This window comes from Manacus candei, unplaced genomic scaffold (genome assembly GCF_025592945.1).
Source record: "Manacus candei isolate 608988 ecotype Guabito, Panama unplaced genomic scaffold, ASM2559294v1 h1tg000060l, whole genome shotgun sequence".
NCBI classification, from domain to species: domain Eukaryota; kingdom Metazoa; phylum Chordata; class Aves; order Passeriformes; family Pipridae; genus Manacus; species Manacus candei.
Window position 1 is genome coordinate 7,000,891 of NW_026138108.1, and position 24,098 is coordinate 7,024,988.

Below are 24,098 nucleotides of genomic sequence, written 5' to 3' on the forward strand. Positions count from 1 at the left end.
ATGTAATTACATATTTTATTTTCCCTGGTTCATGGAGTTCCCAGCTTCTCCTTGCTAGTCCTTCTTATGGTCCCCTAAAATCAGCGATGCCAGCACAATTTAAAAGGTTATGAATTGGAGCAGTTTCCCTGCTGCAGAATAATCTATTTATTTTCTCTTAAAGGGCAAGTGTCATCTTATTAAAATATGCTGCCTCAGGAAAATACTTAACAAACTCCAAGAGCTATTCTTTCCTTTTTTTTTTCTGTAATAGTGTCTTAAAAGCTTCCAAAAGACGTAGAGCATTACATCTGCTCAATGGATTAGGCTCCCTGATTTGCAGCAGGGGAGGCAGGAATACAGGTGCTGTGGACACTGAAATTCTCAGGCTAGCTCTGTTTCTCAAGATTAATCTAGTCCTTGGGCTAGATTTAAATCTACATCTACATTTTTCTTTCTTTTGTGTGCATTAGTTTGCAAGTGCAGTGCTCTGTAGGTGTGTCATAGTGGAACACTCAGGTATGCACAGGATTTTTTTTTTAGCACTTTATTAAAATCATGACAAATCCTGTGAAATCTGATCAGGAGCAGTATCTTTGTTGCTCCTTAGGTTTGGCCCTCTCAAAACTCTCTGTTTTTGGCATGTCAGTGCTTATAAAGCTGGACATCCAGGACACAGCTGCACTGACCTCACTCCAGGGCAGACTGAGCAAATCTGACTCACGACAGAGCAAACGCAGGTTTAAAGACAGTGTGTCCTCTCCAGATGTTTTCAAGTGGATCAAAGAGGAAAGCATAAACACATTGCCCAAAGGACACAGGATAAGAGAGTCACCTTGTAAACTGAGGGAACAGGATTTCCTTGTAGTATTCTTTGAATGTGCAAGATCAGCAATGAACTGCACTGCAGGGTCTTGTAAATGAAATTTGGTTTTCCTTGCAATACAGTTTTGTCTCCAGCAGGAAGAGACCCTTTCATTTTTAACTTCAGTACCTGTGGAGGATCCTTCTGAGAGTTACTCATCACCTCTATGCCTAAAGAGTTCAATTCCTTCAGGAAAGAAAGAATGGGCTCTCGAAGTTAAAGTGCCTGCACAGCAGTTGGCGTGCCCATTAAACATTGCACTGCATCCAGCACTGATAGGGCTAAAAAGCAAATCACCAGATTCCTTTAAATGTTATCAAGACAATATAGAGCACTGCAAGGTGCTGACTGGGGGGGTTCCTCATCCCGGAGAGGAATCCCTGCTGGAAGCTCATAACATAGGCAAAGAGAAAAGGATTGGGGAAGGATAGGTTTCATGGTTGCACCGTACGCAGCTGTTAAATTCCTCTGAAGAAAAGCATGATGTGTTTGAAGGGTGTTTGCTTTCCCTGGTTAGAGAGATCCAGTGGCTATGACCAACAGTGTTTGAGAGATTAAGCTGCCTTCTGTGAAGGGAATGTGACTTCTGTGGGGAAATGGCTTCCAGACATCTTATTTAAGATCTCGGGAAATGCTTTGCATCCTCCTAGTTCCTGCAGGCCTGTGGGGGAAACGACCAGCTGTTGGACAGCTGATTGTGGCAGCTAAGGCAGCTATTTGGAGAAAATACATAGTATTACTAAGAGCAATTCCATGTGAACACATAAGAATCACTGTGTATTCATGTGAGAGTGTCTAGAGTAGAAGACCACAGCTCTGGAGACAAAGAATGCCCACCCTTACAGCAGCGAGATGAAAATTTGGGAGTTTTAAAGTGGACACTTGCTTTAAAAAGATTATCTTTTTTAACACTGACCGTAGCTCTACCAACTGTAAATCCCACACCTCCTTGTCTTCCAGAAACTAAACTATACTGTCATTTCATGGCAAAGCATTTTGACAGTCAGTGGTGTTGTCCACTCCAGAAAATATTACTTCTGTCTTTCTTTATAAAAAATGTAGTAAAAAATATATGATACAAGAGTGTCATAAATGATTTTCAGCTCTGCCCTGTGCTGCTCACATACATTTGGAAAAACATGAATGGTGTGTGGAGCCATGAAAGTCCCATTCTCCTCTATGTGCACCTGAAACTGAAAAGGTTTTAGATTGTCCTGGTCCTTTAGCAGAGCTGCTTTATCTTCTCTTGCAGCATTGCTTTGTGTGGTACAGAAGAAAATTTGTACATTCGTCTCATATGGATACTTTGGATAAAAACTTTAGTACTAATAGTTGGGATGAAAGCCCACAAGCTGGTGATTCAAAACTGCTTCTTCCTAATGCTTCTTTTCTATGCTTCATTTGAACACTACTAGTTTTTGAGGAACTGTAAGGAAAAAAGGACTCACTTGTTTCTAGATACACACTTGCCTCCTAGTGCTGGACAGACTGCAGCCAGTTTTAGGGCAGCATTAAGGAGCTGTGCACCAAGAACAGCTGTGAGCTGCATTTACACAGTGCTAATGACTGCCTGAAATAAGCTTGAGATAGCTTTTTTTTTTTAACTCATAAACATGAATTAATTCTTCACTTTACAAAGGTTTAGATACTAGACTATGATAGTGCATAAAAGTATTTTATTGCCTTATTACTTAAAACATGCAGTTACATTCTCTGGATTGAAGAGCTGCAATTATTTAAACAGTGTTTAGTCCACGACTGATGGCAGACATGTGACTGTACAGTCAGCACAACCAGACAGCCTCCAAGGTTTTTTCTGTGTGGATTTGTTTGTAAATGGGTTATTTAGATGCATAAGTTTGTTAGTGTTTAATAATGAAGAAAGCACCTCATCAAACACTTGAGAGTTACCACTTTGAAGATTTACTGATGACACATGTGCATCAGGCATGAGCAGAATGATGTGTATTAGGCACTTTCTGGGTCAAACTGCATCTTTTCAGTCAGTCCTTTGTGGCAGCATGTGAATACATTGCATCTAGTCCCAGCCCTGTTTTTCCCCTGTTTCATAACTACTGTGTTGCAATTTGGTTCTGAGGGGTTTTTATTTGTTTGGGGGGTTTTGGGGTTTTTTTATATTTAAAAAAATGCTCTGTGCATACTCAGTGCCACCCTGGCTTTGTCCTGAGGAGCCCAAGGGACATCTGAACCATTGAGGACATGTCTAGACTGACAGATGAGCTGTGATGAAACATGCATAAGCCTGCAGGGCCCAGGTCTGCAGTGCCACGTAACGGCACAGATGGCTTAGCAATCTCCAGCCTGCCTGCAGCTGCCAAAGGACCAAAGGAAAACTTTGCTTTTAAGCAAATGGGAGCAAAAGCATGTGAGTGTTGCTTTTGGGAGCTGGGGCTACAGATCACAGTAGCGCTAAAAGAAGTATTCCAGTGCTGGCTGTAGTCGCTGATTCCTCCTTATTAGCCTTAGAATAAAATCATTTGCAAGAACAGTTTTCAGTGTCGAAACTGTAATACAATCAGAATTGAAATTTAGACACTGGAAACCACTGATGTGGTTGATAGTGCTTAATGTACAGGAAAGCAATCAGCCCAACCGAAAGACAAGCAGCTGTTAATACAAAGACTGAGCCAACTGAAATGCAACGGGGGACCTGTAAATAATTAATAGATAAATTAATAAAGACTATTATGGTGATACTGTCATTGCCTGTAGATTGAACTAAATCTACTCATCAGGACAGGCTTTTTTCTTTCTGAAAATGCCGTAGAAATTTAAAACACAGATAGTTATTTAAACTATGAATAGTGTCTCTGATTTATTAAGTTTTATAATCCTCAGTGAACACAAATCTATGAACATTTACAGCATATAATTTTCCTCTTTCCTTGTTAAAAATAAAATGCATAGAAAGAGGTTATTTAGACTAAGAAATATAACTTTTGTGGTTGAAATTGAGCTGTGGCTTTATGTGTAGTAAGCAGCATGACATTGAACACAATTAAACTAGGGATGTGTGGAAACTCCACAAAAACTTAAGGCATGCCTGGATGACAACTCCCTGTTCCTTTATCTCAGTTCAGCATTTAACAGAATTATCTTTATCACTTTGCTTGGCTATTCATTGGTGAATAGCCCTGGGAGCTTAAGACTGAGTGAACCAGCTTCCCTAAACTGGCTCTAATACATGCAACTTTCAGCTTTAGAATTCCCTTGAGGGAGGGGGGAAGCTAATATGAACCAACTTGTCATCTACCTCCAAAGAAGCTGTTCCTTGAGCAGCCTCAGGAGTGACAATGAGCTGGACCCTGTATAATCCTGTTTCCTCCAGCTGTATTTTTTTGGCAGGAATGGCACAGCATTGCCTTTTTTATTTCACTACTACATAGGATCCTACTTGAGGACTGTGGTTTCCAGCTACAAATGTAAATAGTAGCTTTTCCTGGTCAGCACCTTGGGTTTTTAAACACCAAGTAGTTCTCATGTTGTTGTTATCCAGTTGTGGTGCACAGTCCTTGGATGGTACAGAGGTGTCTGTGTTCAGGAAAAGCATCCTTAGCTTAGTGCCTATTTGCACTTTCAGGGCCTCTTTCAAAAGGAAACAGTTTAAAATGTAAGAAATTCATTTTTGTAAAAGAAAAATAAAAACCCTTTTGAAACATAGCAGATATTGTTTAGCTTTTAAGGGATCATTCAGTTTTCAACGTCCTGTTGTATTGTGTCACCCTTCTGCTCCTTTATTAAGTTTGGAAGTGCTCAGTAATCCTTGTCTTAGACTCCCTCTAGTGAAGAAATGGTATGCAACTGTATATGCTTGTTAGCTGAGAAATCCCTGTGTGTTTTAACAGATGTTGTATCACTTCTCCATGGTATTAAATGCACTGGCAAGGTCTGCACAGCCTCCAGAATTAACATGGGCTCAGGAACTTCACTCATGGCTGCTGAAGTATGTAGTGTCTTTCTGTGGCTGGAAATTTCCATACATACAAGTTTGCAGAGAACTCTACTCCACGGCTGAATAACTCATCCACTCCTCCTAGGTGGGCCCTGGACTTGTGAACTGGGGTAGCTTTGGTATGAACAGAGTGGAGTTAGAGGGCTGCCTGCACTTCATCCCACTTTCTCCACTGTCCCTGGTGATAGGAAGCACAAAAATGGAAGTCTTCAATGTATTATTAACAGCAGTGATAAGATAATGAGAGGGTGTGAAATGAGATATTGGAGGAGAAACTCTGTACACTGTGTGTACCATCACCTTCTTTAACACAGAAATGGCTCTGTGGGCAGTTTCTTAGGAGGTACCAGCTGTGAGCTATTGCGTGTCAAAGCAAATACACATTTGAGTAGATACAAATTGCTTGCACAGAGACTGAGCAGCAGTCACTGTGCAGTCATTCAGACCAACAGATGCTTGAATTCACAGAAAAGGGGCAAAGAAGGGAGAGGTCAATTTTGTAGTGCTGCTCTATCCCTGCCTTTGTCACTGAAAGACATACCAGGTCTAGAAACTTGGACATCTCTGAAAAAATTACTTTCCCTCACTGATATTGTACTTCACCACACAAGCAAGTATGTGGGCTGTCATTTAGCATAGTATTTGATAGTATAATTATAAAAACTGTTACTATTGGATACAAAGTGTATCTGGCAAGTGTAGCTTTTATGGTATTAGGTAACATTAGAGTAACTGTACATGGTTTTGATATTTGCTGTCTGTGGATGCATAAATAATAGGACTCAAGCTAGATTCCTATTTCTCATGATGTAAAAATAAAAAACCCCTCATTTTTAGAAATGTAACTAAACTATAGTCAGTAGTGCTGGTTTTTTAGATGGGACTCTAATTTCACAATCTTGGTGCGACTATCTCTTGATTTCAGTAACAGATATTTCAGGATGTAAACAAGAAAGTACTGCTGGGGCCAACCTCAGGGACAGCTCTTGGCATCTGCTACCTACTTTTGCATAAATTATCAAGAGACAAGCCATAGTTCAGAGCTTTGCTTGTTTGCAAAATGCCCCTCTACATATTTTTCCTAATCAAGATATGCTCACAAGATGGAAAAGTCTAACGTGCCTGGGTATGGCATCATGTCCTGTGGATCTCACCAGACACCTTGCCCCAGCCATTCTGACATCCTGAAGTGGCCAACACCTGGCTACAAATGCAAAATCTCTAACCAAAGAATGTAACCTCTAGAAAAATGGGTTACTAAGCACATGAGTGCTTCACCTTCTCTGGGATTTCTGTTTTGGATCTGAACAAGTCAAAGAAGCGTGTGGTGTTAAGAGTTTATAATGCTGTTGCAGTAGCATTTTAATTAGTTGGGTTTATATATGAATATATTTTTCTATATATGAATATAGAAAATGGAGCATTCAAGTACCAAATTAGTGAATAGCTATTGCAGTGAGACAGGTGGTGCCAGGGAAGACACAAGATCCCTTACATCTTTTTATAAATTCACATCTTTCCAGAATGCAGGAAATGGAGAGGAAAGAGGAAGGACCTCTAAGCAGCAGAGGCGGCTTTGGGGTGACCTCATTGTGGCCTTCCAGTACCTAAAGGGAGCCTATGAGAAGGATGGAGAAAGACCTTTCTATAGGGGCAGGTAGTGACAGGACAAAGGGGAATGGCTTCAAACTGAAAAAGGGTAGGTTTAGATTACATATTAAGAAGAAATTCTTTACTATGAGGGTGGTGAGGCACTGGCACAGGTTACCCAGAGAAGCTGTGGATGCCCCCTCCCTGGAAGTGTTCAAGGCCAGGTTGGATGAAGCTCTGAGAAACCTGGTCTAGTGAATGGTGTAGTATCCATGGCAGTGGCATTGGAACTAGATGATCTTTAGGGTCTCTTCTATCCCAGGCCATTCTATGTTTCTGTGAATACAAAGCTGTATAGAGGTAAATCTGCCTCTTGCCCACCCGCTAAAAATAAAACACTAAACATCTGTCACTGTGCTGAGTTTCAGTTTAATCCAGTTAAAAACTAATCTATACAAAGTACAGAGTGGGGCTTGTTTTTTTAATACATATATTGCACTGGAGATATGAATTTGTACAACATTGATGAAATTTTACCCCTTCATCCTCCTACTGAAATCCCAGCCAAGTACAAAACCAAATCTCTTTGTGGTGATACTGGTGTTTGCATAACAAAGTTAGATACGGCTTTCTTGTAATCACCTCCTAAATGAAAAGCAGAATACAGGTGAAAGCACTTATGCCAGTGATATTCCCGTCCCTTATTTATCTGCGATTATAGCTGTCTACTTCACGAGTTCAGCACCCAAGTTCCAACAACTCTTTACAAAACTCTGGCTGCTTCAAAGTATATGGGATACGGGGGCCAATCTCCAACTGCAGAGTGAAGATCTTAAAATCAAAACATAAGAGGTTGCACCGAAACTGAAGCTTGAGCATTACATTACAAGCATATCATGATCATATAATGGCATTTGTTAGAGGGCAGATCCAGCCTGAAGGAATGATTTGTGTGGTAAAAAAGCCTTCACACCAAAGGTTTCAGTCCTTGATTCTCTACAAACATCTGTGTCTGTATCACTTGTCCTCTGCAAACTTTCATGTGGGATAGGGAGAACAATATCAAAATTTCCCCTCACCTTTTCCATGACATTTGAATAATTCCCTCTTTGTTTCCCTCCTCACCCTGTTACTCATTATCAGGCTACAACCTCAAAGCCAGGGCTGTGCATGGAGAAACTTTATGTAGCCATTATTATGTCTGGGCTTCTTTGCAAACAGATGAAGCTGTTGAAAGGTATTTTAGTCTCCTGACAAAGACAAAATCAAACTGTTGTTAGAATTGCATGGAAGTGACAAACAGAGGAGACAGTGGTTTTGGAAACTAAAAATGTCAACTACTTGCATAAAGAATGAAAAAAAAGGTAAAAGAAGTCCAACTGTTTGAGTGGTATAAATGAAGGAAATGTGACCTGACAACTAACAAGATGAAAAAGATAAGGAACCCTAATCTGTTCTCACACTGAGTTCTGTTATATTGTGTGGAGCACAAGAATATGCCCAGGTCTGATGAAAGAAGCCTTGAACATGGAAGGAATGTGCCTAGCTTCCATCAATCACAGTTCTTCAGAGTGAGAAACTTCCCAAACATCAACACAAAATGTTAGCAATTGCCTTCTGTCTTTTTTGAGTTTGCCTAAAATATTCATGTCTTATTCTGAAAAGAACATCTTTCTATAACAGAGGCATGCTTCTGTTTCTTTTCTCAAAACCCAAAATACCTCTTCTAATGCCACTGTCAGCAGTTAGCCACAGAACAAGAAGGAAATGTAAAGGATGTTAGCTGAGGTGTGTGTGTATCCATTCAAAGCCAGCATTATACAATCAGAACAATCCATGTTAAAAAAAAAACCACACACAAAAACCCAAGCAAACAAAGAAATCCAAACAGGGTTTACACTTTAGGATACTTTCAGTTTGAAACAAATGAAAAGCAAGGACAGACACACAACTTTTCAGCATTATAGTAAAACTCACAGGAAAATCAAAGTCTTGTAAAATCTTGGCTTGCAATACTAGGGACCTATCCTGGTTCAATATCAAAATAATACAATCAAGTAGCACCCCTGGTTTAGGACACTTCATAAACTTAGACCAACTGCTGAAAAACTCACAAGAGTTAACAGTGAGACCCTTAACAAGTCCCAGATTAATGTCTGAGAAGAGCTTTCTGAAGCACATGGTGCACTTTGAAAAATCTGGTTTTATTGTAGGAGGTAGGATAATCTGTACAGAAAAAGACAATGAGTCTTGTTCTGTTTTGCACAATATTTCCATCAACATAAAAAACTTATTTAATAACATGCAAATTTTTGAGATCAGCTGGCATCTGATGAAAGAAATGGGGACAAAAGTATTGTCCCAAGAGCCAGTTGAGCTTTCAACTGCTACACACAATTAGTCTCAACAAGGAGGACGGTTCAGATCAATGCACTACAAGTACAGTATTCCTTTTGAAGGCTTACAGTGAAATTCTTAGGCTTCTGTAAACATGAAAAATATTCACTGTTCCACATAATTCTTTGCTGTGTTTAAATTTTAGAAAGTGCAAATTTTCTGTGATTAACAGGTTTTATTTTTATTTGGTCTCAAAGAAGAAAGGGTTTGGTAGCAGTGGAAAAAGCAGGCCTTTTATATATGGTCTTTGTTTCCCTATCTCTTGCTTTTCAGCATTCTGGAAAGTTTCTACATAAAACTAGACATTCAGGCCTGTTCCCTCTTTCCTCTCTGAGAAGATTCTGATTCATGCCTAAACACAGAATGGCAGACATCTCTTCCCTCTTTGTAAGAGCAGAGTTCAACAGCTCAGTCCCCTGGCCATAAAAATCTTTAATATTAATGGTTTCCCTAATTTCTTCCTCTATTATAGCCTCTAGATGATCCCCTTGTGTTTCTCACTGATGCATCGGAGAGAAAATTAGTTTAATTTATAAATCAAACCTGACTGATACTTTAACATTCCCATGATTTTACAGTCTGAGGAAGAGAGCGGAGAGTTCTTGTTTCATTCTGATTTCCTGCCCACCCCACCCCAAGCCCCTCCCACCCTTTTCCCACCCCAAATAATAAAGATGCTATAAAGTTGAGGCACAAGTGGTTAAGGGTGAACTTGATCAGTTCTAACAGCTGGTTCTTGGACATGTCCTGGTGGTAAAGGCTGATCACCTCCTGCCGGATGTTTTGCTGCATCTCCAACTTTGTGTTCCCCAGCTGTAAAACAAGAATAGAACCATTTGTAACTTCTCAATTAAATTGGCCCCAGATGTGAAAAGTCTCTGAAGGAAGGTTCCTATCATAGAAACGATCAACAAAACCTTCTATTTTTTGGTTTATAAATGGAATCAAGAATTTTCTCTGTGAATAACAATTAAATCAGATTAAGATTACCCAATAGACTGCATTATTATTCAGCGTTTCCTCTTAGACTACTAGTTGTTTCTGCTTTCTGTGAAATACTTTTAAAACAATAAGGCATTGATTCTTTCAACATTGTTTTTTCTGAAATATACCATGGTTTTATGGGACCTTTAATCCCAACATGGGAAGCTTGAAAAAGACATACTTAACAACTTGCTCCCTATATGTTGCTCCTTGCTGCATCAATACTTACAATGTTCTGCCTTTGCCTATGCTTGAATAATACTCATTTTCATAGTCTGATGAACTTGCAGCTGCATTTTTGGGATTCTTTTTTCCTTAAAGTATCCTTAGTAACTCCAGTGGCCTATGGATTTAAAATATTGTCTACTTGGATCTCCTTGACTCAGTGAATGAGTAGTGACCAGTTCCAGCTAATATAATGAATTCTTATGGCACCTGATTAAATGACTTTGCAGAAAGATTTTACATAAAATAATACATATGTTAAGAACAGTATCTGCTACAATACTGCCAGTATCAAAAGAATGTATCATCTAGTGAGGGGAATTTAGGCTCTCAGAACTAAGGATCGTAAAATGAAATTTCCTACAGGCTGATTCAAAGCAAATGAAAAGACAAAATTAAAGTGGTTCTGAAATTTCATCATTTCCCTTCATGGAACTGAATGGGTAGAATTTCAGGTTACCAACAAAGCTGTAATCACTGAATACAGCACTTGAGGTTTGAAGTCCCACTGGTGGCCCTGCAGGGGCAGTTAAGAGCTTCTAGTATTCAAAAGGCTGCCTGGATAGATCTGAAGCCTGTATTTAAAATGAATGTCAAGAGAACTCCTTTAAAGCACAAAGGTAACTCAGGCAAGCTGTTACAGATAAGAAGGGCTAATACACATCCGGCTGTTTTGTTGCCACCAATGAGCAAACAAAAAAAAAAAATGATTTATTATGCCACTACCTTCTTCTGAGGGTGTTGAAGCAATTGGTCTTTCGTACTGTTTAAGGCTAAGTTGTCATGTCATGTTGCATCCAGTTGCTGGTAAATTGACCACTGAGAATATTTAAATGCTTTGATTTGTTCTGCAGTCTGAGACTGCAATGCAGCCATAGAACATAAGACAGACCCGGTCATTTGTACGTCCCTGTTCTTATCTGGATGTTCAGAGACCCTAGATCTCAATATTTTTAGACAGACAGGTACAACACAATCCTCCTTCTCTGCCCATCTTATGCCTTGTGTTAGAACGCTGTTTCTTTACTATGGATTTAAAAGTACTGAGATTTCAGGAATACTTTAGAAGAGTTATGTACTTCCCTCTTAAAGACTGTTTAGTGAACCTCTCTACAGAGGTCATTAAAATTGCTTTAGATTAATAGTTCCAACAGAAAATATAGTTGTAATGACTTTTACATTGCAAATATTATTTTAAAGCTTGTGTATCTATCAGAGAGAGACATACGGGGTTGGAATTTCAGTTCTCCAGCTGGTCCTGCAGGAGGATTTCCTTGCTGTAGTTTCTTCTGTTCCATCTGTTTTACGACCTGGTGAAAAATAAAATACAACAGTCAAAAAACTTAAATTCGTCAGCTTTCTCTGATGTGACATAAATGAATACACTTATAACAAATTTTGCAGTCATTAAGTAAAGTCTTGGTTAGTTGAGTATATGGCTGAGTTGAGATGCTTGTGTAGTTTGCGGTAATTCTGAATACTAGACTATGTTTTGCTGTGGTACCATTAGTTTAGATTTCAGCTGGGACTCATACAAGAAATCAAGGTGAAGAATGCTCCAGAGCTGGGAACTGTCATGAGCTGTTACACATATAAGGATGCAGAAAAGGAAAAAAAAATATTCTGTTCTCATACATGTACCTGCTGAAGCTCTTGTTTCTGAGCCTGAAGCTGGTCATGCTGCCTCTGTAGTTCTTCCTTCTGTTTCTGAAGTTCTTCTGCCTTCTTTCTAAGTTCATCTTCTTGCTGGGAAATATGATTTTCAAATTCCTTCAGCTCATCCTCAGTGAAGAGCTGCTGTTGATCTAGTGTCTGCAAGAAAATACATACAAATGTGAATACTTAGCCAGGAACACAAGTATATTTTTTTATTATCTCCCCACTGAAATTCTTATCTGAATTGTACAGTTCAATTAAAAAAAACCCAGAACAAGATACCCAGACATGACACTGTAAAGGGTTAGTACACTCTCGGCAAACAGCAAAAGAGTCATTTCTCAGCTATTTTGTCAGCAAAACTCTACTACAGATTTAGAGGTAGGAGAAAACTATCCTCTTTCTTCCAGCTGAGCTCTTATCTTCCCTTTAAAGCGATTCATAAACAAAATGTCCATTTTCCATTTGAAAAGCATGTGTGAAAAGCTCTTCTAGAATTCCCAGGGTGGCGCCAGACCTTTTCCGTGTGTGAGAGGCCCATAAAGCTCACATCTGCATTACATTAGGCTGCTACATTTGTAGGTTACATTTAGCTAAGGCGCTTAACGACACACATACCAACACAGAACTGAAAAAAAGCAAAGGTCACAGACATGCCATTTGGTTTCCTGGTGGAGTGCTGGTAATGCTACTCTATGTTGTACTTGGAACACATTCTCATTACCTCCCAGCTGTCTGGCTCCAAAAATTCTTTTTTCTCTGTAGCTCTGAGGAACTCTTCCAAAGTCACTAGTCGGTCCTTGTTGATGTCAACCTATTTGAAGCAAAAAATTAAACTTAACCTAATGGGTGGGTTTTGATGGAGCTAATATTTAATTTCATCAAACAAATATCCTCAAATATAACCATTTTAATTGTTAGATTGTCCCATTTTCAAGGGATCGCCCGCAACATCTTCTGAAAACTTCTCACAAGCTTATATAGCTTAACAAAAATAGAAGTAAAAAGTAAATATTCACATTTTACTTCAAAAATCATTGGCTTTATTGGAAACACTTGTGTTCACAGCCCCAACACTAACAGTGGAAGGTATGACTTTTTTGAGAAAAATGTTCTGTAGCTTTCTGGTAACTACTCTGACTCATAAAATTATATCCACTGTCAGATGGTGAGGTTCTGAATTGTGTCAGAATCCTTTAAGGGGAAGGGAGGAAATGCTTCCCTTTATGACTAATAGAAGACCAGGCTTGCTCTGTTCCTCAAGCTTAAGGAATATAGTTGAATACAGAACAATTATTTTTATTATTATTATAAAATTATAGAATATAAAAATTATTATAATTTGAACACAGTGGTTCAAAATATCCCCTTCCCTTTCCTCTGTCTTCTGAGCTGAAAACCCATCAGACCTGGTGAAGGTATTCACTGTCATAGGTGATACCCTGAGCTCTGAGCTCTCTCCTGAAGGGACAAAGGAGAGCTGTATGAAAGAAGCCCTTGCTCTACACACCAGAATCTTAACCATCTGCCAAGTACCAAAGAACATTTAGAGTTCTTCCCTGTTTGACACAATTCACAAGGAATTTCTATTGAATCTCAGTATCTGCAAGAGGCAGAGGCTGATGCACAATTCCTTTCCTGGAACTTCTAAACAAGACCTAGTCAGCAGGCATTTACATCAGAATACAGGGACAGGGCCTGAGAATTGTTACTTTATGTGAATCCCTGCACAAACAGCATGCAGTGTGACAGGTCATCCCTTTCTGCTGCACTTGGACAACATTTCATGGCAGAACTGTATTTCTTGAACACAGAAGGAAATAAGCTCTAATGAATATCAGTCCCCACCTCATTCATTACATGTTCTCTCATTCTCAGCCTTTCTTCTTCCATTTCAACCATGTCATCCTCTTCATTCTTGGGATCATAAACTTTCTCTAGCTAAAATTCAGAATTAGTAAATGTTAGTTTGAAGAAAGGGCTGCTCATTCAAGTGACAGAGAATATCTGGAAAAGTAGCGTGAGACTGCTAAAAACCTAAGCTCGCCATTGTTGCAATAGAGAGTCCATGTGTGTGTGTGTGTGTGCAACTTTCCTCTTTCAGCACAGTATTTAAGCAACAAGTGAGCCTTTCTTTCCTAAGAATGAAGTTTTCAGTTAATTCATGTGATCTGTTGCAATTCTGTGCTGTGGCTGTTACAGTAAAGTTGACCTCAGTGAGCACAGTCTGATCCTGCATTTGATTCAAAGCAGGCAGAGGTTCCATGTGGTTTCTGGAATGGGAGCGAGTAGCTTTTTTACTAGAGCATGCAGTTGACCCTGTAAGCATTTAGGATATCACAAGACAAATTGAGTGCTAAATTTAATGGTCCACTTCTCCTCTTGCACAATGCCTTTCTGGAGAGTTCATGCTTATTTGTTTCTACTTAGCTTTCTCAGGCATTGACCTTCTCTTGCTTAGCCATAGGTAATTTTAAGGCCCCAGACTATTTGTTTTTAAACTAAAAAAACTACAAAATAGTGAGACATTTGTCAAAAAAGACTGCCCTGTATTGAGGGGGATTATGGTAAAGTATTGTTAGAAATCTCCATTTGCAAATCATGTTTCTTAAAAAAATTACACTAGTTTGAATTTATAACCTTCTATATATACTGTATAGCACATTTCCTCTCTGACTCATTAAATCAGAAAAAAATATTAGACTAGATGTTGACAGCCATAGCACTGGATCTCTGAATGGGAAATTTATCTTTTTTTTCCGCAATACCAAAATATAACCTACTGAAAAAATTAAGACAAATGCCCTTCATTTACTTATCGATTCTGCAATTCCTGTCTTTGGAATTGCTAGCATTACCCCTCTGGGTGGCAAAGACATGCTAATATTTGCTTTTCACAAGAACAAACAAAGGTTTAAAGAAATTAAGAGCCTGTCTACTGTACCAGATGTACATGTGCTGCAAAGTAGCCAGACACAAAACATGAAATTTCTGTAGCCACTACCACAGCCTGCTGTCCCTGAGCCAAGTCACACAAGTGTGACCCTTTTTCCCATAAGACTTGTTGATAAACACTGAACAAGCACAGCTACACATCTTCAAAACCTCAAAACCTCTACCAGGCTGCATCTAGGCAGAGCAGAAGTGCAGCTCTCTGCACTACAATTTATACAGGTGACACCTATCCTGCAGACTAGTTATATAATCTCAAACAAGCCTGTGACAGAGAAATGCATGGGCACTAGATCTCTGATGCCTGACTCCTATTCTTCAATGACTTCATTTTGCCTGCTGATAGGTTTTGCATAGGTAGAACTATTAAGGATGCACAAAACTCAGCATAAATACGCTATTTTGTAGTCCAAAGTCACCAATTATACTTGGAAAAAATACAGACATCCCTGTAACCATTTTCTGAAAGAAGTTAAGCTTCTGAATGTTTTTTTTTACCTCTTTAGTAAATAGGGCTTCTAATTCTTGCTCATCCAGGAAACCATCATTATTAACATCTACAAAAAGAAGTGTTAAAAATGCAAGTTGAGTAGGTACAGAAAATCATACATGTAATAGACCTTCCTGAGTTAAATAAGGATCAGCACACACACATCCCATGTGGATTAAAAACCTCATTTAACAAGCAACTGGTTACATAGGTTGATTTTCTCTTTAAATTTTTATCAGGCTTTGGCTGAAGTGTACTGCCATTTTTGGTTGGTTGGACAAGTCTGGAGCAATATCCCTACTTCTTAGATTAGCAAAGAGAAATAGGTCACCACAGGATTGTGCAGAGTGCAACTGCCAAAAAATATTACTGAGAACAAGTTGTTGCAATTTAACAACTAAATTTGTAATTAGACTCAGGAGCAACAAAATTTTGCAGAAAAACTTTCTTCATTGGCAGTATGACTCTCCAAAAAAACCTAAAATATTATGTGAAAATCTATATAAATATGCAGCACTTGAGATAACTGTAAAATGACTTTTCATGACAGCAAATGCTGAGAGAAGAATACTTGATTAATGATCCATCTTTTAATCTATATTGTACTCTGAATATTGTTATACTACATCGGAAATTGAAAGAGAATGCCTATTTCAAATGGATGGTATTATGCAATATTTTTGTTTAACTGCTTCTAAGTTTTTTTAAATACCAAGCTCTAAGGCAAAAGGTTTATTTCAGCTACTCATGTTTTGGTAGGATTTGCAGAAACAAGCTAACAAAACTTTTCAGAAAGTTTAAAGGAAAATGTCCACTGAGATGCATCCTCATGTCTGCTACGGCTACTACTTATTGTTTCTAGCTGCACATTGCTCAGAAACATAGCAGCAGGATTAGGGGGCATTTTGGTTTTCGTTTTATCAAGGGAATCTTGATAAACCTCTTCTGATGAGGCTTGGCACGTCTGTGGCCGTTCCAAAGATTAGAGGTGTCTGGTATTTATCTGCAGAGATGATGAGAAAGCAGGTTTTCCCCCACCACGGACACACCTCTCAGGATTTATTCCTAGTATGTAGTGTGCAAGCAAAGTTGTAGATATGGACAGCCCTCCAAGTACCCATACTTCCCTGAGTAATCACTCTTGGTATTTGGCTGTAGGATTTTAGGAGTAGTTAAACAAAACTCTGTTTTCAAATTTTAAGCTCCATTTAAAACTTTACAGGAAACTTACAAACAAGAACAAATATTTTCTCCTCTATACTATTCAGACTCATCCAAATTACTTGAGGTATAAGACTTCATCCTAGCATATGATAAACTTGTCCTCAGCAGAATGTAAAAGAAAGTAACTTCAACTTGTTCATTAAATTAAAACTAAAGCTCTTACCGTGCAATTTGAAAAATGTTTTGGGGTCAAATTCATTAGGATCTAGTCCATCTGCTTCTTCCCACACCTCTTTCAGTTGATCTTTGCTTCCCTATAGATTGGTTAAAGAAAAACTATTCAAAAGACAATTTAGTGTAATTTTTCTGCATTACCTTTACATTATGGTTTCTCTGAAAGGCTTTGTTTGCTGATTAGTCACATGGCAAATGGAATCAATGGAATTTTCTTTAATTCCCTTTTGGTCAGGTCTAATACATTCATTAGACAAAAAGGCCCAGGGAAAGAGAGTGTCAAAGAAATGCATATTCTGTAGAAAGGAGCACCTGTAATAATCAGTCATGGCTACACAGACTCATCTAGAAAAAAACAGCTAAAGGAAGTTATATTAATTTGCCTTTTATAGAGCAAAGGGTCCTGTGATGCAGTTCCCTGCAGGCCAGGCACACCATGAAGGCATCCCTACAGTTTTTAATTCTGTTCTGGCTTATTCCTTGTGAGTTTCAGCATCTTTGTAAACAAGAATTCTGCCAGAAAATAGCATACCTGTACAGAAAAAATGGGGGTTTACATAGTGGGGTTTGTAATGCTCTCAGCACTGTGCCCACGCTCTGCACATCAGTGATAAGAGGCAGATGCTGAGAACAAACAAGATACACCCTTCTCTGTGTTAGCTTTTTCTCTCTGGAAAGGAAGGCTTCCACTCAGTCACATAAAAACAGGCTATGGCCTTACAGGATGGTGAACTTTAGGGTGATCTCCGTGTTTTTTCTTCATCTCCTCAAATTTGGATTCTTCTCGCTTCCTCTTTTCTTCATCCAATGTTTTTAAATACTCTCTCCTCTCATGTTCTTTCATCATCTCATATTTCTTAAACTCCTCATGGCGGGTCTTATCATAGTTTTCCAGGTCACTTGTAGCCTAAAAATACGGATATATGCAGACATATGATTATGCCACATGATTATGTAACACCTCTGACATTAAACACTGTATTGTTCAGCTCCATGGGCAAGGCTGGCCAATCTGCCATTCTCCTTTTAAATATAGGGTAGTCTAGCTGGGAGGGGTCCTTTCACATGACAGTGATGCAGAAACATCCCTGCTCTGTTATTTTCACAGAAATTAATTTACAAGGCTTCAACTGCTAGACAACTCTTGCAATTGCACAGTACTGTATAAAGACAGAAAGGTGTCCTTTCTCATCAGTTAGTAATAAATTAAGTTAAATAAGTCCCACACTAATAGTACCATTAACTCCTCGATTACTTCAGACTGAGAACATTTGTAGTTTATCCCACAGTTTAATGAAAAAAGTGCATTCATTAATAGTGGGGGTTAGTTTGCAGTACCCTAATGCAGATTAAATAAAAAATAAAACAATTATATGGAGAGAAAGGGTGAGAGTGAGGGAAGAATTTCTAACAAATATTGTATAGAGTTTAAAGATGTGTCATTTTCACACAAGCCAAATGATTTTTTGGTAGTGCTTTTCAAAGTACATGTTTACACCTCATATTTTCTCTCCATGATTTACATCTTAGTTTTCACTGTACCTTTTAAAAAAACAATTCCAAACCAAAGACCCCTTAAAATACCCATTACACTCTGTCAATATCTTGGCTGAGAAATGAAGAGACAAAACAATAAAATATATAATAAAAGCAAGAACTGCCCTGTTGAGGATATGCATCTCCTAGCCAACCAGAATTTTCCCAGAATTGGTGCTCAGAAATGGGAAGAAAAATTATATCTCTATAAAAAATAATTTTACAGAAAATGGAGATAAAATTTTCCAAGGGTAAAAAAAATTACACAAAATTACAGGAAGCTAGAAATATAAATTACCTTTCAATTTATTTTGAAAATGTAAAATCTGTTAAATTCTCATGTTGGGCATGCAGTGTTCTCTAAAGCATAGTTGAGATGAAAGTAATTTTTCCCTTTGGGAAGTGTATTTTTCTCTAGCAGTTTTAAAAAAGCCATGCAGTGCTTAACTACATCCCTTAAAAAACAGGCACTGAAAAAAACCCACACCTGTGACTGATAATGAATCTGCTAAACAGACACTGAATGCCACGTCCAGTGTAAGCAATTTGTAATATTGGTATCTTAAATTCTACTCTGCTGTGGTTTTGCAGCTTGACATATATATATGTGTAGGTTAGGGTTGATTACTTATGTAATTCTGTGAGACTCCTGTATCACCTAGAAATAGAAATCAGAAAATACACTTGGAAAAAAGTGTACCTCTATCTAAACCGTATTTAATTTAAAGACTTCCAGAAAGGTGTATTTTATTCCCAAAGTTGCTTGTACTGGCATATGATGATAAGATGACATCCCAACATTTATGGGCTCTTTAGCATAATGCACACTGACAACAGTTTTCCAGTGTGCATGGAGACAACTGACTTTTCTCTGAAAATGAAAACTGCATGTCATTTATAAAAAGTGGTATACAGGAAAGGACTTGCCTTTACCAGAGGAAAAAAGCATAATAAATAATACCCCAAATCCCCCATAGTAGTTCATATCTGGCACTCACTGCTTTGATCAGCATATCTAAGTCTTTAGGTTCGAAGGTGTCAGGATTCTGATGGTTCAGGTGCTCAAACTGCTTAAGGAGAGCCTGATGGTCTATGCCAGTGTCTGAAAGAATAAGGTACACGTGCAAAACATGAAAATAAGTTTGAAATCCAGCAAGATCAAGAAGTTAAAGTCTTTCATATGGGAGCTTGTGCCTTGTAAGTACCTGAGGCTCCTTGAGGCCTGGATAATTTTTTCACTGCTGGAGGAAACTATAACAAAATTTCTAAAGTTGTTTTTCCTGAAGGAGGTTGGCAAACTTAATGGCAATTTGCACTGCAGTCCCTCTAATGTGTCAGTGTTGCATTGCACACAGTAACTTCACATGCACAAATTAAAGCTTGTGGTTCAGCAAGGAAAAGTACAATCAATTTGAGCTACATAAATTAAGAAAAAATATTTTATTCTCTTTTATATAAATGAGATAGTTGAAGTTGTGATGTATCAAAGCTAACAACTTGAATATTTTCCTGAAATGGGAAAAATCCAACACTTCTACTCCCCTGTACATTTTACAAATCTTAGATCTGGCCAAAGTTTTATGTACAATATGGTATAAAAGTATAACAAATCAGAGAAGCAGATATTCAGATTTTATTTGTGGAAAAAGAGAAGTGCAAGACAGTGGAAAGTTGGGTCTTCTGTCTAACAGCTGAAAGTGTTTTCTCTTCCTTGTAACAGGGGTGATACCCAACCAGCATCAATGCACAAAGAACCAACAACTGAACACATTTCTACTGCAGGCTTTTCTACCTGTTACCATGGCTTCTGAATGCTAATGCTAGATAGTAATGCTCTCTTAAGAAGCACACACTTTGATATGTTAAGTACAACAATTGTGAAAAGCTTTTATTAGATGGCTTCGCAAAGAATATTTTATTTGTTTAAAAAAAAAATGAAAAAACCCACAATTTCAAAACTGTCTGTTTTACATGGAATGCTGTGTTTGTATTATCACAAAACAGCAAACACTGGCCAGGGCAGATTTCAGCCATCATTCCTCCTTGGTGAGATCATGATTTCTGTTGAAATATATGTGCCTTTGCCTGGTTTTGAAACATTTTTACAAGTGTAATAATAGACTTAAGAAAAACAAACAAACAACAAAAAACCCAGCCCCCAAACCGATTTCCCTCCATTTCTTATAGTTAGGGGAAAAGGTTCATTTGATTTGACAATATTTACTTGCCACATTACTGTATTATCTGAGATCCAACCCCTAGCATTCTTCTGTCCTGTACTGATTAGTCTAGTAGGATCTTGGTGAAAATATTTAAAAACACATCTGGATGAAGAACTGAATATATGCAGAATATAATCTCAGATTTGTTTGGGATTTCCTTTTATAAACCTGATCCATCTGAGAGGGAAGAAAACATGGGAATTTGTATGCTTTTTTTTTCTTTTTTTTAGATCAGACAGAAGACTAAGCTATTAAGTGGTATTCTAGGGCAAAGATTAGCAGAACAAATAAAAGGAAATCAAACTGCTCTGCCTGCTGTTATTACAGAATGCTCTTTGTACCTATTCTAAGATGTTGTCTAGGCATGTGGATGCAGCTGTACTTTGTAGGTAATCTGGCCATACTTCTTGTATATGATGCAAAGTACTCATGGGCAAAGCTGACTATAAACTTTACAAAATGTTTTCACATCTTAGTAGTCACCTGAATATTCTGAACTGCAATAATCTGTTCCCAAATTTAAGATCCCACACTTATTTGGTAACAGATCTGAGCTGCTGGGGGAAATTATTTTTCTAAAGCACATTCTGTTAGTTACTATTGATTTATGACAGTAGAGGGGGGCTACAAGTAATCAATCCATCAAACTTCAAAATACACAGAATTACTATGTACACAACCATTAAGTGCTGTCAGCTGGCTCACTGTGAATGTCACCAGGATGCAACAGGAGCAACATCCCCATAAACACTTACTTGCACTTACACACTTCTTCAGTCTATTTGCCACCTCTAAATTTGGCTTAGCCTGGAAGACAGATCTTCATTCTTGAAGTGTTTTAATTTGATACATTATGGATTCAATTCCATGGGATCCTTCCCCATGACTTGCAAAGATTTTTAATAATAAAATAATCTGCGTAGGCAAATTGAGACTTTTTTTATAAGAGTTTCTTTGTGAAAACACCATTTCAGAAACAAGATCATGGAGTCCATCATTAAGATCTTTGTTTATGAGCAACTAAATCTCTTTAAAAAGAAACCACTAATAAGAAATTTACAGAATTAGTTCTAAATGCATACTTTAAAAGTTTTTTAGTAAAAAGAAATAAAAAGGGATAGCACCTTTTCCCACACAAACATGCAGCAACTAGAATAATTAGAAACTTGTATACTTTATTCACTAAAAGAAACTGCCTGAGTTTGTAAAATTTCACTAGAAATTAAGCAAATGAGCAAATGCTAAGGAGAATTTTTTCACTCCAAACATTTTTACTTATTCAGGAGCTTAAAACTGACTCCAAAATAAGAAAAACAATCCTCTAAATATAAATATTTAATGTTTGCTTTAAATCTGTACAATAACTCCAACTAGTGGAAAGGGGGTTAAAAGACGACAAAGAGGAAAACTTTCATGTTAACTGACTGTCCAACAATAAATTTTCTACCCTGCAAAGTCATGAAACACTGTGTCATGTGGTCTTAAACATAGTCCTACTATGTTACTGCTCTCAGTGAGTAATTGTGAATTACAAAATAGAAAAGAAGTTGAAAAACAATTAGAAGCATCTAACAAATTTATTTATAAGTATCTAACGTATTTATTTATAAATAACTGAACTTGTTTCTGTCAGTGAAAAATCCACTGACAGAAAGAAGTTTAGGTATTTGTAAAACACAGATGGCTCTTCTCTTATCTCCAGTTTCCTATAAAGACAGGTCTTTACTGGCCCTAGGCCAGCTCAGAAAGGACACTCACTTTCAGCTTAGTTATTATTGTTGACAACAAACAAAGCACAACTAATGGACTTTGGCATTTCTCCAACACAATTGTCCCACAGCTCACCTCGGTAAATTTTGTATTCTTACCTTGAACAGAATCCATTTTAGCCTTAATTAACATTCTTAATCTTGCCACCTCTTGTCTTTTTAGTTCATCCAGCCGTGTTCTCACATGGTGGCTTACTAAATCAAGCTCTCTGCTTAGCTTTCCGCTCTGTTGAAAAACAAAAGTTATGTATAAAAACTGGAAGAAAGTAGTTTTTAGGATTAGACATGAGCTGCAAGACTGTAGCAATACTGTAGCACTCACTGTAAGAATCTCAGTATTTTTCCAAAGAGCAGATTCAAAATTTTTATGCCTATGGTTATAGAAACAGAAAGGAATCCTATAAGCTTTCTGAAAAGAGAATTTCTATCTTGCTCCTCCAAAGAGCAAAACCATAACCTTGAAGGAGCAATGCCTAATAATGTTTGTGACAAGCTTCTTGATCAAATGTTCTCAACTTAGTTCACAAGAATTGTGAGAAACACACAAAGTGCTGTGTTCTTCATCCCCTCGATGAGGGCTGTAAGACCTCAGGGAAAGTACAAGCACGGCAACAGCCATCAATGTGTATTCAAGAACCTTGAAATGAACAGCAATATTCAAGGGTTACACTAGATGGAGCACAGAAGAAGCTGAAAGCTGCCAATGCCAACACGAGGGATTAAAGGAAACACAAAAGGCAGGATGTCCTCTTTAAGTCTGTCACTTTAGACTGTTTCCTACCCATCCCTCGCAGAATTTCTAGCTCGTAAAGGGGGAATGCAGAACAGCCACCACCTAGAGCCAGGAAACAAAGAGTAAAAGACAACAACGTGGTGAGGTTTTGGACAGAGTGGTATGTGGATTGGCACAAAAGACAGGACAGCAGCAGAGAAATCCAGAGGTCTGGTTTATTCCTATATACACTGACTTTACTTCTAGCACAACTCCTCAGTATCCCCAGATGTTAAAATCTGTCTTGTAATTCTTTTCCACGTCATCATATACATTTGTGAATTACTATCTTAGTCTCAGAAAGCAAATATACCTCTGTGTTCAAAACAGCGTTCCAAATTACTCAGCAAGCAACTACACATGAAAGCTACAACTGCAGCTGTTTTGATGTACATGAAGGTTCACCTATCTGCATAAAGTCTGAAACTAGCTTTTTAGGATATAGGCAGCAGGCAGAAACTATGCATTCCAGTGTATATTGTTGCTAGGGTTTCTTATGCTATGGAATATTCTTTAACGAACAGAAGTTCTGCTGTCCCTTGACTACAGACAGAGATCTAGTAAAATACTTCATTAAATAAAAATTACAGTTAAGTTCACAAAAATTGAGAGGAGTATGGAAAAAAAAGGAAGAAAGAATACAACATACATGGCTCAAGATGATGGATTTACTTAACCTTGATTCAACTCTTTTTTTTGAACCTACCTTTATTTCCTCTATGTCAGCAGTCTGGAGTTTCTCCCTGAAATGTTTATCAGTTTCCAAGACATCTATCACTTGCCTGAGATATTCATCATAATAAAGTCCTGTATCCTTCAAAAAAACCCAAAAAGTGAAATTGAAAAAAGAATATACTGCCAAACATTTAGCCCTGTTTTAATACAATTATTGAACTGACACTCTAATCTCAGCAACACAGGTATTATGCTGTCTTACATATCTTTGTTTTTTCCTATTTGCATCACTGCCCTATAGCAACTTCTGATTCATTTGTTTCAGCAACTGACAAGAGGAGAAAATTGTTTAGGAACCCACGTAATACACAAGCACCTGTCCTGTTAATATAGTGTGGCTTTTTAAAATTAGTGCAATTCATTCATTACTGTTCTGTTTGAAACACAGAATTAGAATCAGCAAGCAGAATTTCCTAGGCCACCACCCAGTCCTTTGAAATAAGTCTCTGTGGAACAGTAAGTTCTTCCTACTGTAAGCTGGGGAAGCCCTTCCACGTGCCACCTCACCTTTAGCAGCTCATTGAAAACAATGGAAGAACAAATTTAAGCAGAACG

At 37.9% G+C, this 24,098-nt stretch overlaps 1 protein-coding gene across 1 annotated transcript in view; it reads right to left on the reverse strand.

The window, feature by feature from the left end:
• Positions 1–6,816: 6,816 nt before the first annotated feature.
• Positions 6,817–24,098, reverse strand: part of NUCB2 (nucleobindin 2) — a 29,212-nt gene continuing 11,930 nt past the window's right edge. The window contains exons 3-13 of the mRNA XM_051803973.1: positions 23,515–23,622; positions 22,136–22,262; positions 19,044–19,147; positions 17,231–17,416; positions 16,499–16,589; positions 15,120–15,178; positions 13,518–13,610; positions 12,394–12,483; positions 11,655–11,825; positions 11,242–11,323; positions 6,817–9,617 (exon numbers count right to left, since the gene is read on the reverse strand). Coding sequence (XP_051659933.1) covers positions 9,505–9,617; positions 11,242–11,323; positions 11,655–11,825; positions 12,394–12,483; positions 13,518–13,610; positions 15,120–15,178; positions 16,499–16,589; positions 17,231–17,416; positions 19,044–19,147; positions 22,136–22,262; positions 23,515–23,622 — 1,224 coding nt within the window. The 3' untranslated portion in view covers positions 6,817–9,504. The remainder of the gene's footprint in view (positions 9,618–11,241; positions 11,324–11,654; positions 11,826–12,393; positions 12,484–13,517; positions 13,611–15,119; positions 15,179–16,498; positions 16,590–17,230; positions 17,417–19,043; positions 19,148–22,135; positions 22,263–23,514; positions 23,623–24,098) is intronic.